General features: G+C 30.2%; 1 protein-coding gene across 1 annotated transcript in view; it reads left to right on the forward strand.

Moving 5' to 3' along the window:
* Positions 1-1,171: 1,171 nt before the first annotated feature.
* Positions 1,172-16,323, forward strand: part of LOC119677989 — a 29,636-nt gene continuing 14,484 nt past the window's right edge. Inside the window, exons 1-2 of the mRNA XM_038089600.1 lie at positions 1,172-1,284; positions 13,280-15,024. Of these exons, the coding sequence (XP_037945528.1) occupies positions 1,172-1,284; positions 13,280-15,024 (1,858 nt within the window). The remainder of the gene's footprint in view (positions 1,285-13,279; positions 15,025-16,323) is intronic.

The following is a 16,323-nucleotide window of genomic DNA, read 5'->3' on the forward strand; positions in this document are numbered from 1 at the left end:
TATTGGTTAATTATTTAAGCGATAATTAATATTAAGAATCTTCTGAAGTTCTTAAATCGTGCGGAGTAGATTTAACAGGACTGCCGTGTTAAACAACCAAACAATTATTTGGTAGTCCAAAGAAGGTAGATTCATGAAGAGTTAAAACTTTTAGCAACCAATCGAATTAGAAACTCAGTGACTTGGAACTTTATAATTTATTGATTAGCATTTTTCTTACTCTATTACTGTTTACTATATGTAGAGTGGGCTTTATGAACTTTGTGTTCATCATTACCCAGTTGGAAAAGTTGTCTTTGAAGATATTGGCTTTGAGACACTGCACCCGCATGATTAAGCAAATTTGTAAAACAATTGCTTAAAACATTAATGTAAATAGTATATATTTTACTTACTCTATTTAATTATAGTGATTGTTATTATCAGTGCCAATTAGAATAAAGTGAACAAGCAAATTAAATTTCAAATTTTCTATTTCATTCACTCTTTTTAATTTAATTTAATTCTAATTTAGCTACGAGTAAATTCGCTATGCAAGACATGGACGCATCTAGTCTTCGAGACATGGACGCATTCAGTCTTCGAGACATGAACGCATTCGAGACATGTACGCAAAATGTTTTCAAAGATACCTACTTGGTTAATTTGTTCGAAAATGTCTTCGAAGACTGTCATACATTTGGATTAATCAGTCTGCAGGCATGCCTCCATATCTTCGAGACGTCTCAGATGGCGGATCGATCCGTTTCCTGCCCGGTACCTATCCATCAGGTTCTACAGGTCTACCGGGTAGTTTCTAATAACAGGTTCTAATAGTTGTTTAGTGTCCTTGAATAAGCAGTTTCCATTATAACCCCAATCTTCAGAAAGCCTGAATATCTGTTCGTGAGCTGAGAATTTAATAATTCACTATTAAAGAACATAGTCAATTTCAATGATGTTTTTCCCGTTAAAATAATAAAGCACTGTTAAAATAATTTTAGCAGTTAAAGTGATTTCTTGAACTCGCAGATAAAACTAAATTTTTATATTTTTAAAAATTAAACTTCAAGTTAATATTTATGTATTTTAATTCAAAAGAAAAAAAAAAAGATAAAGAGCATTTAGCATTATCCTTCCTGAAGAGAACTCTCCTTAAGGCATGCAACATATGAGGTAAACACACGACAAGATGGCGGAATTATGGAATGTTACTCAACTTCGTCGAAATAATGATTTTCGTTGCAAAAGAACAAATAAGAAGGAAGAGGAAGGATTAAAACATAAAAACTTTGCAGTTTTGAAGTACGTATTCCGGGGGCAGCCAGCTGTGCAAAGTCTTAAATGTGTGCATATGATGTGATGTGTTCTTCCACTGTGTTGAGCATGAAACGTGTTTTGTTTCAGTGCATCGCGTGATGCTCATAAAAAATTAAGTTCATTGAATTCTTTCAAGCAATTTCCTTTGTTGTTTTTTGTTAAGTTTTTAAATCGAAAATTTCGTGAAATTTTTCTAAAAATTGATTTTTCGTAGTTTATCGATGCTCTTCAAAGTTTTCATTAAATTTCGAAGCATAGTTTTTCAATTGTTGACATAAAAATCTCAAGCAAACTTTCGATTAAATTGAGAACACACGAATTGTTTACTATAAGTTTTGTAGTTGAGATAGTTTTCTTTTTGAGGAAAATATAAAAGCATTTCACTCTACTTGAATGAAAATTTTAAGATACAAAATTGAAAATTTCTTGAGCTATTGCATTTTAATTATTTTTTTAATAATAAGACAACACCCATTGGGACTGAAAGTTCTTAATGCAAAATTTAATTTATATTCTGGTTTTTATTTCTGATATATTTTAATTTATATTCTACCTTTATATAAAGCAGTCAAACGTTTCTAATATTTTGGAAACAGTGAATTGGTGTTTTTTTTTTAAATTAATTAATATTTCGCCGTATTTTTAACAATAAGATATACTTTCAATATGCTTTTCTTATAAAATGAATAAATAAATAGGAGTAATTGCTGTATAATAATCAATCATTAGAAATTCTATAGAGAAATGATTTTTTATATATTTTTAAACTGGCTGTAGATCCCTTCTTAATAATTAAACGTTTAATAATTAAACGTTTAAAAAAACTTTTATTTTTTTTTGTGTTACTATACTCTATATTCCACTCTCCTTAAGAGTCATCATCAGTATTGCGATTGTAAGTCGAATTGTTGGGTCATCCGACTCACAGTCCCAATTTGGCACACAATCACTTTTTTTTATTTTCAAACATTAAGAAACGATGCGTGGCGAGCTTTATTCTACACTCCCATTGAGCCATTAAAAACCCTGGTTTCGGAGACACTAACTTCAAAATGGTAAAACTGTTTCGAAAATTGGTTCAATTAAATGCAAAAGTGCATTCATCATCATGGAGAATACTCCGAAAAACAATAAAACCATTTTCACTAATTAGCTACTGTATTTTTATTGTTAGGCCCAAGAATTAAAAGCCAACCCTTGCATAGTATGACAAATTTCAAAAAGTAATTGTATTACACAAAAAGCATACATATTCAAATATAAAATGACTTTTAATGTAGATATAGTATCAGAAGTTCCGCATACAGATCAGCCATCGCACTTTATTAAGAAAGTATTGAACAGTCATCAAGAATATAACTAACAATTCGATCCTCATAACTTCATGGACACTTGAATTGCTTTTTTTGGTGGATCCTCTCTTTTTCACAAAACACATGTTCTTATTTCTTAAATTTTAAAGAATAATTCTGAATTTTCTTCGCTGATGATAAATGAATTAATTACATATTAAGTTACATATTATTTTGATATCATTTTTTTTCTCTGCATTTGGAAAAACTATTGCACACTTTTGATTTGTTTAAAAGTTTAAAGTCATATTTGAATATGAAAATTTTAATATTATTAATATTATTATAATAAATAATTAATAATTAAAATAATTTTTACGACAATAAATAATATATTATATATATATTCTATATATATTATTCTATATATTTATTAATTATATAGAGCTAAGACCTAGTGTCCAGTCTTAATTCGTAGTTAACTTTAAAATAATTTAGTTTATCAAAATAAATAAATAATAAATATTATTATTATAATGTTATTAATGTTAATATTAAAACTGAAGCCTAATTTGTATCAATTTTTTATTTTTGAACAAATTTAATAATAATACTTTATATATATGCTTATAAAGTAATCAACTTTTTTAATAATATCATAATTAATGTTAATTACTATAATAGTTTTAAATAAATATTTTCCTAACATTTTCAACAAAACATTTTCTTACAGATGAAAACATTTAAATACTTTAATGGTATTTCATTGTTATTAAAGTGTTTTCAAAAACACTTCAACTTCGGCATTGGAAGCCACAAAACATTTTCGAAACTACATTCTACATTCCTTTAGAAAACCAAAATTGTGTAGCCATCTTTTGTCTTAAACCCACATTAATCACACTTCAGTAACGTGTTCATGTACATTAGACAATTGCAGGTGTGGGCAAATTTTTAAATGATAAAAATATCATGCTTAGATATTAGTGATATGGAACATGTTCTCCGGAGTTGAAGCAAATTATAACGTTTATTTAAACAATTATTAATGAAACTATATATAAGATTTATGTTTTAAACAATTGATATATTATTTTTTAAATAATACACTTGTGGGTTAAGAATTATATTTGTATAATTGTTAAAAAAAAATAAAAGTTTTACATAAAATAAGGAAATAACCACACAGCATTCATTGTATGAATTAATTTATTCAATTAATTATATTCAAATAAAAAATATGTGTAGCTAAATATTACAACTGTTTTATTAATAACTTTCGGGCAGTATTTAAAATTTATTAAAATGTACCTAGTAAATGTACCAAAAGATTATCCATTTCATTATCTTGATTTGGCAGCACAGTTTTAGTGGCATATGTCAATCACAACTGTCGTCCAAGAGAACCTTTGTTAATTTTCAGGTTTGCCACTTTCTTATGTGGATCGTGACAACCTATAAAAACAGTGACAACGAATTTCGTATTGCGTCAAATTATCATGACGAATGGAGTTAATTTTTCGTTTGGTGGGCATATTAAGAAAACTGCCGCACCAACAATAATAAAACTTCCTGAGTAACAGTCGAAAGGTTAATATATTCACCAAAAGTCACTGTATAACTGTATATCATTTGGTGGCATTTAATCAGACGGTATAACAAGCCTGTACATTTTTGAGCATGGCTAAGGTACAACACATCCCTTCAGTTTCGATCATTACAGTTACATGATTTCCAATCTTTTAGGCGTTAAATTAAAGATAGGGATGGACCGTTACATGCGATTAGTCACATGTAATGGATTTTTTTATGTTAAAATTCACAAAGCTAGTAAACTTATAATATCTTTTAAATTATAGTTGTGCTATTGGTAGCTATGTCCTGACAAATTATCCAAAAGTATCCCAAAAGGGTCCTGTATTGTGCAATGTCGCGAAGAGGACATTTGAAAGATATTGTATTCAACACCTAATGACTAGATCCAAAAAAAAATATTGAAATAAAAGCTTGATCGTGTCTTAGTCATAAATACTTTTTAATCACGTTTACTCTAGTAATCACAAATTTAATAACCCCATATAATTTGACACATTTTAATATACCTACTAATGCAGATAATCATATACGAAAATAGTGATCATAAATAAAATAAAAGCTATCTTAATAGCTCTTGATTTATATCGGATGTCAAAATCTTTGTTACTGTCCGGCTGTTGCTAGAAGATGAATGTTCCGTTTTAGATTCTCCTATTTCAAATCCTGTTTTGATATCACTTTGAACACTTAAAGTATTGTCTGTTTTATTTAAACAATGCGATGATTTCAGGTCCTGAAACAGAAACTTACCTAAAATTTTTTCAAAGAAGTAGTGTGTCTTGAATCCGTAAAATCACAGTTGTCAGGCTTTGTTATCTACTATCCAGAACCCACTTCTTGGTAATAATTAAAGAAAAACAATTAAAAACTAATGAATAAACTCTGAAACATTAAAGCAACTGCCTGACAAATAATAAAACATAAAAAACTGTATATTGTATTTTCTAAAATACACAAAAAGGTTTCTGTATTATCAGTACCTACAAATACATATTTTTTTGTCTGATCAGTTAATTATATTCAAGTGTAACTAAAAAAAGAAGCTTTATTGCTTAGCACTCCCTTATTCACTAGGTTCATGTGAAAATACAAGCTTAACTAAAATTTTTTTTTATTTTATCTGATTTTATAATTCATACAATTAAACACTTCCTTGTGCGCCATATTGTTTTGAAAAGGTTCGCCATTCCTTATCCAGCATCAACTTAAATTATTCGCCACAGTGGCATACCTTGCTGGCATCGGTAACAAAAGCTGAGTTGCTGGTGTTTTTCCTTCAAAAAGGCTACTTAATTTAATAACGCATTAAGCAAATAAGCTTTAAGTGTTTACACACCTCTTAATTTTAACTAATTAGGCGCATAAATTATGTGTAATTAACTTAATTGCTTGATACGATTTTAAGCAAAATCAATTTTTTACTTTGGCCTTAAGGAAAGAAAAGTAATGAATATTCAAAACTTAATGGTAAAAGGAGATGGTAAAAACTTAATGGTAAAAGGAGACTAAAATTTTTTTTATTTATGGTTATTTTAGACTTTTATAAAATTTTGTACAATATTTCTAGAACAACAATTTCCATAATATCTAATAAAATAAATATTTTTCATTGATGCTTAAGTAAGTTAGTTTGTAACTTAAGTATCTCAAGTGATTCATAAAGCAATTCATGAATAATTCACATTTTTCTATTATTATTTTTTAAGATGTATGACAATGACAAAAGTTATCAGAAGGTAATAAATAATATCTTAAATAAATAATGATAAAAATTTATTTTTAATAATATATTTTTTCTATATCAGGTCACTGTTTTTAAATATTGTATTTGATAAGGTTAGGCTTAACGGTGAGTCTTCGATAAAGTCTACGTAGACTTACTTTGGGTTCGTTATAGTCCCAACAAAATCCCATTACCCACAATGTATTATTAGGCATGTACAATAAATATCTTGAGCTAATTATGTGATCCATGCTCTTATTGTTCCGCGTTGGGTTTCAGACATTTTTTATAAGTTTTAATTGAATTACTGTTCCATTGAATATTTCAGATGACCTTCTCTTGGTTGTAAATAAAATCATTATTACAGATGATCTATACCATTTCAATTAATTTGGAATTATTTACTCAAAAGTTTAGTTGCTTATGTGCACAGGATAGTTTTTAGCTAGATATCTTTTAACATATATCTTTTTTGGCATTCGATGCTATAAAAAAAGTTTCTGTGAGAAAATTGTGAATGTATCTCAAGTGAAGATGTGTCAGTAGCAATCTTCTTGGTTTGTTCATAGCATAATAGCATGTGTTAAACTTGTTATAGGAAGATTTGAAATTTTTTTTGATGAAGTGATGATGCAGACTGTCAAATTCTTTATTAATTCAAATTTTTTTATTATAAAATCATTCACTATTTTTTTCTGAATGTTTTTGTTTTACACTACTTAGGTCTTTTTCTGTGGATACAAAAATTTGTTATTATTTATTTTACCATTTACCAAAAGTTTCTTTAGTTTTCACCAACATCTTCACGGATATCTAAAATTTTATTATATATAATATTTAAAATTAGAAATCATAACGATGACGAACTTTTGGTAAATTATAATAATCGGTTTTAAATTGAGTTTCACGTTTTATTTATATAAAATAAATAGATATAACTTGATGGTAATTAATCTAAGCCTGATCAACTATAGATCTTTTAAATATCTTCTCTTTTAATAGCCACACAATTTGATTTAAATCTGATATGCGGAATAAGAAATGCGTTACTCCTTCTAAAACAACCAAAATCATATGTGAGCGTATTTACGCTCACATTCCCTCGTAAGCGTACTCTCCCCTCGTAGGAAGATATTTTTATAATTTAATTAAATAAAGACAATATAATAAAAAATATTTATAATAAAATCATTATTATTTTTTTATTAATATTTATTGTTAAATTTATTAATATATATATAAAGCGTATTTATTTAGCGTAAGTAAAAACTGATAATTTCAATTAAATATTCCCAATACAATTTTTTATTGAAATGAATATAAAAAACAGAAAAATATATCAATTATTTATATTACACAAAAAAAAAATTTGTAAAAACACTAGTTTTTCGATATATAAACTTCACCATATTAGTTTCAAATAGAGGAGCCACATGAGCCCTTTTATTTGCCATATTTCTGTATAAAATTTCACCCGTCGGCTATAAAACCCATTTTGGCATTTATGCTAAAATTTAATTTTAATAAAATACCTTTTATCCTCAGTTACAGCAGGTAACTCTACAAAATAATTTATATATCCCTTTTTCTTTACTTATTTATTATCCTTTTTACAAAGGTTTTTGCAGAAAATATCAAATGGTTTTCAATAGCGGAAATTGGCTTAAGGACTTCCCTAAGAATTCAATATTTTATGTTGTGAACATTCCTTACATAAATGAGCTCATTTTTCTTCTAAGCCAACGTTGGAAAAGACAAAGCTTACAATGGAAACCTAAAACGTAGAATAGGGTTGAGTTTTTAGTTAAAATATATGCAAAAATATTTCTTATGTCCTGTATTCCCACGTAATTTAACGATGCAAATCACATTAAAAATATACAAAGAAAGGAAAAATAATCAAATCTCGTTAATGGGCAAAAATGATAAAATTTCGCTGACTTGTAAAAAAGGGTTACATGACATGATTAGCAGATTGAGTAAACTTTAATAATTTATTTATATATTTTTTATTATGAAAATTCATTAGAATTATTGTGATTATAAAATCCGTATTTTGTTGCCTAAATGTGAGATTTGCAAATGGAATGATAATAATTTATGTTTTGTTGAATAAATTGTCCTTTATTGGCCATGTTAAATAGTCATGACAATAAAATCAAATTATTACATATTAATGCAGTAATTTTTCCATTTTTTTTTAAATACATTATTAATATTCTTTTTAAAGAAAAATAAAATTACACAATAAATAACGTCTCTACAAACCAATAATATTAAAATTTAACCATTAAAAATAAGAATATAATTCATTAATTATATTGAATTTGATAATGAACTTTCACAGCAAATTATTAAAACTCTAAGCTCAAACATGAAAATCAAGTACGGATTTGGGTCAGTTGGCTAATGAACACGGACTCTTAGCTTTAAATTTAGCAGGGCACGAGTTCTATCCTCAGTACTTTCAGTCGCAAAAAATTATTTAAGAATAATTACATCCGAAATAATTCCAAGAGCACTTATGATTTGGCAATACTCGAAACTCGTAACAATACAATTAATTAAAAAATAAAATTTTATTCGTGATATCTCTCTAATGAAAACAACAGTTTTTTATTAAGAATTTAGTTTTTTTCGTCAAAGCGAATATTAAAATTCAATTTAATATTATTTTTTATACAAAAAAAATATAATTATACCGTATAAAACATATAAAAATAGAATATATTTGTGATACATATTTCTTTATTTATATACAAGTATATATGGTTTAACTGACAAATATATATAATTTATAATTTTTTGTAGAAATTCAAAATTTTTTATTTTCCAAATAGTGAAAAAACTTTTCAATACATTAAATAAATTTAACACCTAAATTTTTTCTTAACACACATTAATATTAATATATGTGTATACTATACATACAAATCCATCATAAAAAAATATAACAAAAACCTAAAAAATCCATATGTAAACCACATATGTAAAAACCAAACTATAAGGGTCTAAGAGAAACTGCAAAGTTCAATCAAGCCATTCACAACAGGCTTGAACAAGCTTCTTACAAAATATTTAGCGGTTATCTGAGAGGGTGTCGTCAGGCTGTTGTATAATCTCAAGGAAATGAATCATTTAGAGAACAGTATTTACTGCTTTTGGGATATGAATTTCAAAATGATGGTACTCATTCTCTCTAATTGCTATAAATGGATCAGCAACAGATTTCTTTATCTTAAATGTATGGATTAAAATAAAATCATTAAAAATGCTCAGTTGCATAATGCTATTCTTAGTTTTTGAGAACTAGAAATATCACACAAGGATGTATCACTCCTTTTCGTAACTGAGCAGCAAGTAATTGGTAAAATTAGTAAAAGAAGTTAGTTTGGAAGAATTTTTATATCAAATCACAAGTATTGAATGTGTAATATATTTTTTGGATATCCCAAGAGATGGTGTGACTTTTATACCAAACATTATTTTACAATGATTATTCTGGCGTTTTTTAGTGTTGCTACTCCACAATAAAATTTAATATATCATAATTCATAAAAGCGTGAACTATATATTCCGCGTAAAGTTTTGTATAATGACGCTCTCAGAGTTTAAGGATTAGTGATATCAGATAAGGATGTGTGCTCTTGTCACTCCTTTTCATAACTTTTTAGCAAACTTGGTAAAAGAAGTTACATTTACGGACCTATTCTGTGCACTTGACAGATTTGTCAAATTCTTTAATAAAATTTTTGATTTTTATAAAGCAGAAAGCTTTTTGGTATTCTGGACACATCTTGACAAATTTTAAAGCTCAAGTACCTAGTGCTTCTCACCACACTATGGTGTAAAGTGTTTTGTATAGAAAACTATTCGTAATTGTTCGTAACTGTTCGTAACTGTTCGTAAAAAATGCTTGTAAAGAGCACATATTTTAAGTTGCCAAAAGCATTTTTCATGCATTCAAATAACAATAAAAAATATGCTTGTAAAGAGCGTATATTTTAGTTAAGAATATTTGTCATGCATGCGAAAAATAAAAAATGCTTTAAAAGAGCATATTTTAATAGTTGTCAACAGCATTTATAGTACCATATTGACAACTAACAAGGAAAAGAGCTTTTTATTTATGTCACAGAATACCAAAACCTTTACAGCAGTCAATTTTGACAAGTGTCAATGTTTGACAAGTTTATAAAGTACACAGAATAGGTCCATTAGAATATCAATTATATTTAAATATTAGTATTTGCATATAATATTCACAATATGACAATATTAAATATATTATTATGTTGAGGCTAGTTGAGTCAGTGCACCTGAACACTTTTACTCTGTATTAACTGCGAGGTTTCTTCAAAACCCCTCTTTGCGCCTTGACTAGATTATTGTTTATCACTTCATCACACTAAGCAATAATTGACCTCAGATCTGTATACCTCCCCGAGGAGCCTGTAACCATATAAATTATTTAAAAATTTTATTCCGTCTTATATTCTTTAATTTCAATATATGTCGCAATATTTCTTATATTTTCCTTCAAGAAACAAAAAATTTAATTATGAAATATTTTAATTTAATCAAGACACTTAATATGAGTTTATAAATGTTAAAAGTTTAACTATAAATTACAATTAAGGACACTGCGGGCACTACAAGTAAAAGTTCACTTGTATCGTTATCCTTACAAATTGCTGTTTTATTTTGTTGTTGAATGTTTTTGAGCAGTTTTGTAATGAGTTTACATGCTCCATAACGACTGATACGTACGTAATTGTTATTAACACATAAACGAAAGTGCCAACACAGCCAACAATGCCAACGAACATACATACAAACGCATACACGCATATATCCTTATATCCTTATATGGTGAGTTTCGCACACAAATTCTCAATGAAATACTCTTACAAGCATAAAATGGCTTGCCTCTGGCATAAAATGGCAGAAAATGGCAACAATTTGAATTGGTCACTTCAAAAACATTCCAAGATGACAGAACAGAACGCTCCATTCTTTAGTCCACAAATGCGTATTACATGTTAATGGGAATGGTTCTAAGCACAGATATATGCTCGTGTATTCTGTACAGACATTAACATGCGGAGAATGAAGATTTTGTGCATATGGAGACAGACTGTTTTTTTTCGGCTTGTATTTTTTATTACTTAAAAAACTACGGAATTGTGGGGTTGTGATAATTTATTAATGTCCCCTAATAGCAATAAAATTAATGTGCCCTCATCATTTGTTTCAAAAGAACTGTTTTGGTTTTATTTTCTTGTAAAAATATGTCAAGACCGCAACTCGAACAACAATAAAACATTTTAATTAGAGTTTAATTAATATTTTATTATAATGTGCAACTAAAGTGACAATTAAATTTATTAGATATGCGAAAGCGCTTTAAATAATTATTTTTGAAGATTCAACATATATATTCACCACACATGCGATGCCTACTTTCGGTTCAAAGTGATAAGAAATTAATAGTGTGCACCGATAGAGCTATAAACTATATGAGTATAATCTATATAATAGAGTATCTACCATATATAATAGAGTATACGTATGTTCTCTCCTCAAAAAGCACAAATTATTCGGCAAAATTAGAACATTAGCGCAAAAATTAAAATTGTTAGCGTCAAAATTCCATAACTCAGAAATTTTGCTAATCCCTGTAAAATTTGAAAACTAATTAATCGGAGCAGGACCCATAATAGTGAAACTTTTTTATTGCCTAACAATCTAGTTGGTCGCTACAGAAACCAACGGCTTTTATAACCTATGCGAAGAGGAAGAGCAAGGATTATGAAGTCCTCACTTATTATTAACTTGTGCAGGACACACATTTTTGAAATTGTATCCTGTGATATTTTCTTGTTGGCCACGACCAAGTGAGCACAGTGACCAACGACTCATGTAACCTATGCGAAGAAAGAGGGGATGGATTATTATGTTCTCACTTATTATACAGATAAACAGCGATTGTTAGCTGGACATCTATTACTGATGCTAAAGTAAAAGGAAAATTTCGTCTTGGGTATCAAAAAATATCAGAAATTAATACAAGAGTCACCCATAAAATTCTCAAAAAGATAAGTAGCTTAAATTAATTCTTTTATCAGTTGATTAGGTTTTTGTACAAAAGACAAAAGGTACGATATAACTGGGATCATGTTAATACTCCTACGTCCTAGCTCTTTCAAGTCATTAGTGTATACAATCATACGCAGAGAATGTGCGCTATCTGTTCCACACTTTTTATAGAAAAGAAAGAAAACTTAGACGACGATGAAACATTCACACATTTTCTTTGTGACTTTGTCCAACTTTGACTAATAAAAAAAATTTAAGGAAAGTTCAGTCGTGACAGTCTATCAGTTTGTCATCATTAACAACAAAATATTTCTGGAATTTTCTGGAGGTCCGTTGCTAAGAATGTGATATGAGAAATCATTATTAATATTAGAAAGCGGTAGAGTAGCTGATGTTCTGCCACCATAACTAAAGAACTGTTAGATTCGAAATTAGAGTGATCCTCAATGTGTAGAACATTAAATTACTATACTGGCTGACAACTGACAAGAAAAGTCCTATTCGGCATAATGAAACTATTTGCAGATTCATCTTCATATGTAACCTAACGGAAATTAATGTTTACTTTACTGAAAATTATCAAATATTTTAGCTGGGGATATTTTTGGTTTCAATTTTATTTTTTCTTCAGCAACAGTCCATTAAGGAATAATAGTTTCAAATAAATATTTTTAATCCATCATATTACATTTATGTCAGACCTTCTAGTTAGGTATCTAGGACTATTCTTTCACTTAGTACAATATCTTTTTTTTGACTAGAACTGATATTTTTAATATCGTCTATTCACTATTTACTGCGTTTTTTATGCTCTGTTTGGCAGAAAGACTAATGCTGCCGGATGAGATACCGTCGAGCGAGTGTGAGAAGGTACTCATCGACACGAATGACCTTAGTATAGAAGGTAAGATAAGATAAGAGAACTATCTTGTGAATGACGCGTAAGAGTCGCACCTGCTAGTTGCTTCCCAACAGTTCTTTTGTTAAGAATTTATAAATGTCGATATGAATCATTTTTCTACATGTATAATTTGCTTTAATTATAACTTAAATTTCCTTTAAGGATTTAGCAAAACAGGACTTAAAAGACAAACATAAAGTATACTATACATAGCATCATCATTCATTTAATAAAGCTTATAACTAATCTATGAATTAATATATTCAAAACTATATTTGCATATTGTAGACTGTTTTAAGTACAATTCATTTGTTGCAAAATAAAATTAAGATTTTCATTAATAAAGTAAAATACTTTTTCTATTTACAGTACCGTAAGCACTTTGCCTACAATAACCACAACTCAACTTTTGCACACACAATCGCACGACAGTCAAACAAAACGACCAATTCTACAGCGACAGGATTACTCCTGTCTCGATTCAAGTGAAGCACAATCGGATGATAGCCATTTGACTCGAGATTCAATTACGCGAGAATCACAAAACGACGAATTATCATCTTCAACGCATGATAAAATCGATGTAAGCACCTTACCATTACCAGCATTACCACCGAAAAAGCGACGCAGTCGCTTGCGTGCAAGTCCTTCCAAATACCATAGTCGACGACATGAGTTCGATGCACAATCGGATCAGCAAACCAACTTAGCGGCAAATGTAAGCAGTAACGAGACTATACCACATTTATCCGCATTTCAACAATACGTTGCCAAGCGTCGCGAAAGTTTGGAGGCATCCACACGCAGCTTTAACGAAAAACTGGAAGCACGTAGAATGCACTATCATATGGGGGGCGGCGGTGGTGGTGGTACAGCAGGCACAAATGCTGGCAATGCAAGTGGTATGCATATGCCTACCTATCTATTTGGCGAGCACTATTATGGCGGTTTATCGACGGGTTCGCGTAAAACTGTCGCGCCAACTTCGAAAGAAGAAATATTTCTTAATAAATCCGGTTGGGTACAAGTTAATACGAAACGTGGTAATGACGAAAATCGGGGTTATCGTCGCGCTAATTATGCACATCAAAACGGTGATATGCAACGCAACACTATACGCGTTATACAAATAGACAATACAAGACGTTCGGATATGGCACGTCAAGCACTACTACAACATCAACATTCACTAGCCGATCCCAGTGTGTATATGGGTAACAAGTATATGGGCAGCAAAGTAGAAGAACTGATACAACGTAATGAGGCACGCCTCAGTAATGCGTCACGTGATCCGACTTTAAGACCCGGGTATCGAATTGTAGATCCACAATTAGCAAGTTTATTAAATGAGCGTCCGGGTTTCTTACCAGTTAGAAATTTAAATGATGCCGAATCACCACCTCCCATAACGCCTATACTCTCACCTCCACCTGCTTTTCAAGATAGCAGCAAAACGAAACATTTTGATAGACGAAAAACAGTCTCTACACGACAACCACAACTTAAGCCACAACAACAACAATCATTACCAAACACTAGTCTACATGTCGGCATGAATAATGGCGGCAAGGGTATGGTATTTTCACGTAGCTTTGAGTATGATACACGTCGACCTACACCAACAGATACATATGTGGAGACTTTTTCACGTAGCTTTGATGGTAATCTCTCGGAGCGTCCAATACAACAGCGGGATCGCTCTCCCAACTTTAGCACACTGACTGGCAATTCTCCAAACTATCTAACGAAAAAAGATTCTGGTGGTGGCAGTAGCGGTAGCTTACGCAGTCGCGATAGTTCACCCAAATACCAGCAACCCCAAACGACAGCCTACCTAAATGCATCTATTAAAGAAGCGCCACCTGCATACAGCGTAGCCAGCACAAGTGTTAAGTATTCACCGCGCACACGACATGAACGCTCCTTTGAACGTTCGAAAAGTCAGAATATTTTAGGACGTTCCCGTAAATCACAATTTAATCGCGTCGGTAGCAGTGGTGCTGTTATTGTTGGCAATCAAGGACCGCCACCCAGCATGGGTATGTCGAGATTTCGCAGTTTTGATACGACCATTAGTCAGCGGCTTAATTCGTGTGATAGTGGCGCACGTTCAGGTATGTAATTTTTTTCACTTAAAAATTTTAATTCTTACTTTGTGTTGGAATTGAAAACTGTTTGGTTGCAATTCAAAAGAATATTTTTTCCAGAATGAATAATTCTTTATGTGGTGAAATTTTTTTTTATGGTACAATGTTTTCAGTATTAAGAATTCCGTTATTGTTGGGTAAATCTGTACTTTAATGGGACTACTAGTCTTTCGCTATCATTTCAATCGTCAATTAAAACATATTTATTCATGCTTTTTTTCTTAAATTAAGCTTCAGTTCAATATAATAGGAACCCAACAGTTGAGGACTATAAGTTAAGGGCTATGACTTAGGCAAATGAGTGAATCCACTTAACTTATCTATTACTTTTGTATTAAGCTGCAATGAAAAATGTCAATAAACTTTTGCAATATATATTTGAAAAGTTAAAGCCTCATTTTCTTTCTTTTCTGCACATTTTTATGCAGCACACAGACGAATTCCCATTCAATGGAAAACTCCTCCACAATGAATAAGGATATGCACTCTGTCTCATTACTTGACGCAATTCGAGCTGCGTTTCTTTAATTTTCTTTCAGAATTTCGTTTTCATTTGCATTTTGCAAACAGCACCAAAACTCAATAAAGCAAAAAAAAACCGAATTGAAAATATCATCGTAAAAATTGAGCTGGCATCTTGAAAAATCAATGAATCGAAATGGAAGCGGAAGTAGAACTTCCTACTTGGTAAACTATCAACATGCACTTTATTATTACGATTCCTTCTTCGTTTCGCAGAACTACTACTCGTAGAGTGATAAACTCCTTCAAGCGAAAATCACACAAGACAATTTCTAAAAATATCGAAATGCAAACTCGGGCGAAGGAACAAATTCAATTGGTTTTCGGTTTGGAGAATTTCACTGAATTTATTCGAGATATTCGCCATTGCATTGTTTTCTATGGCGGAGTATAGTATGCACTTGGATACGCTAGTGTCCTTGATGTACCGTAACAATGTAGGAGCACCATCCGTTATCTAGTGGAACTCTTAAATAACATTGGTTTATGGCAGTAAGTTAGAATTTCAAAGATTTATTGTTTTTGTTAAGGTAGAATTTGGATTGCACAAGTGGCACTGCTGTGGAGCTTATGGAAAGAAATTAGTAGAATTAAATTTTATTCACTTTAAGCGCATATTTTCAAACTTTAAACCACACTTTTGGTTGCAACGCCAGAGATAAGTTGGCAGGAAATTATGCATAAGATTTGCTATCTCTAATAATTGGAATTCAAATATTTTTATGCATATTTTCAATTTAAAAT

Source organism: Teleopsis dalmanni, chromosome 1, assembly GCF_002237135.1.
Source record: "Teleopsis dalmanni isolate 2A chromosome 1, ASM223713v2, whole genome shotgun sequence".
NCBI classification, from domain to species: domain Eukaryota; kingdom Metazoa; phylum Arthropoda; class Insecta; order Diptera; family Diopsidae; genus Teleopsis; species Teleopsis dalmanni.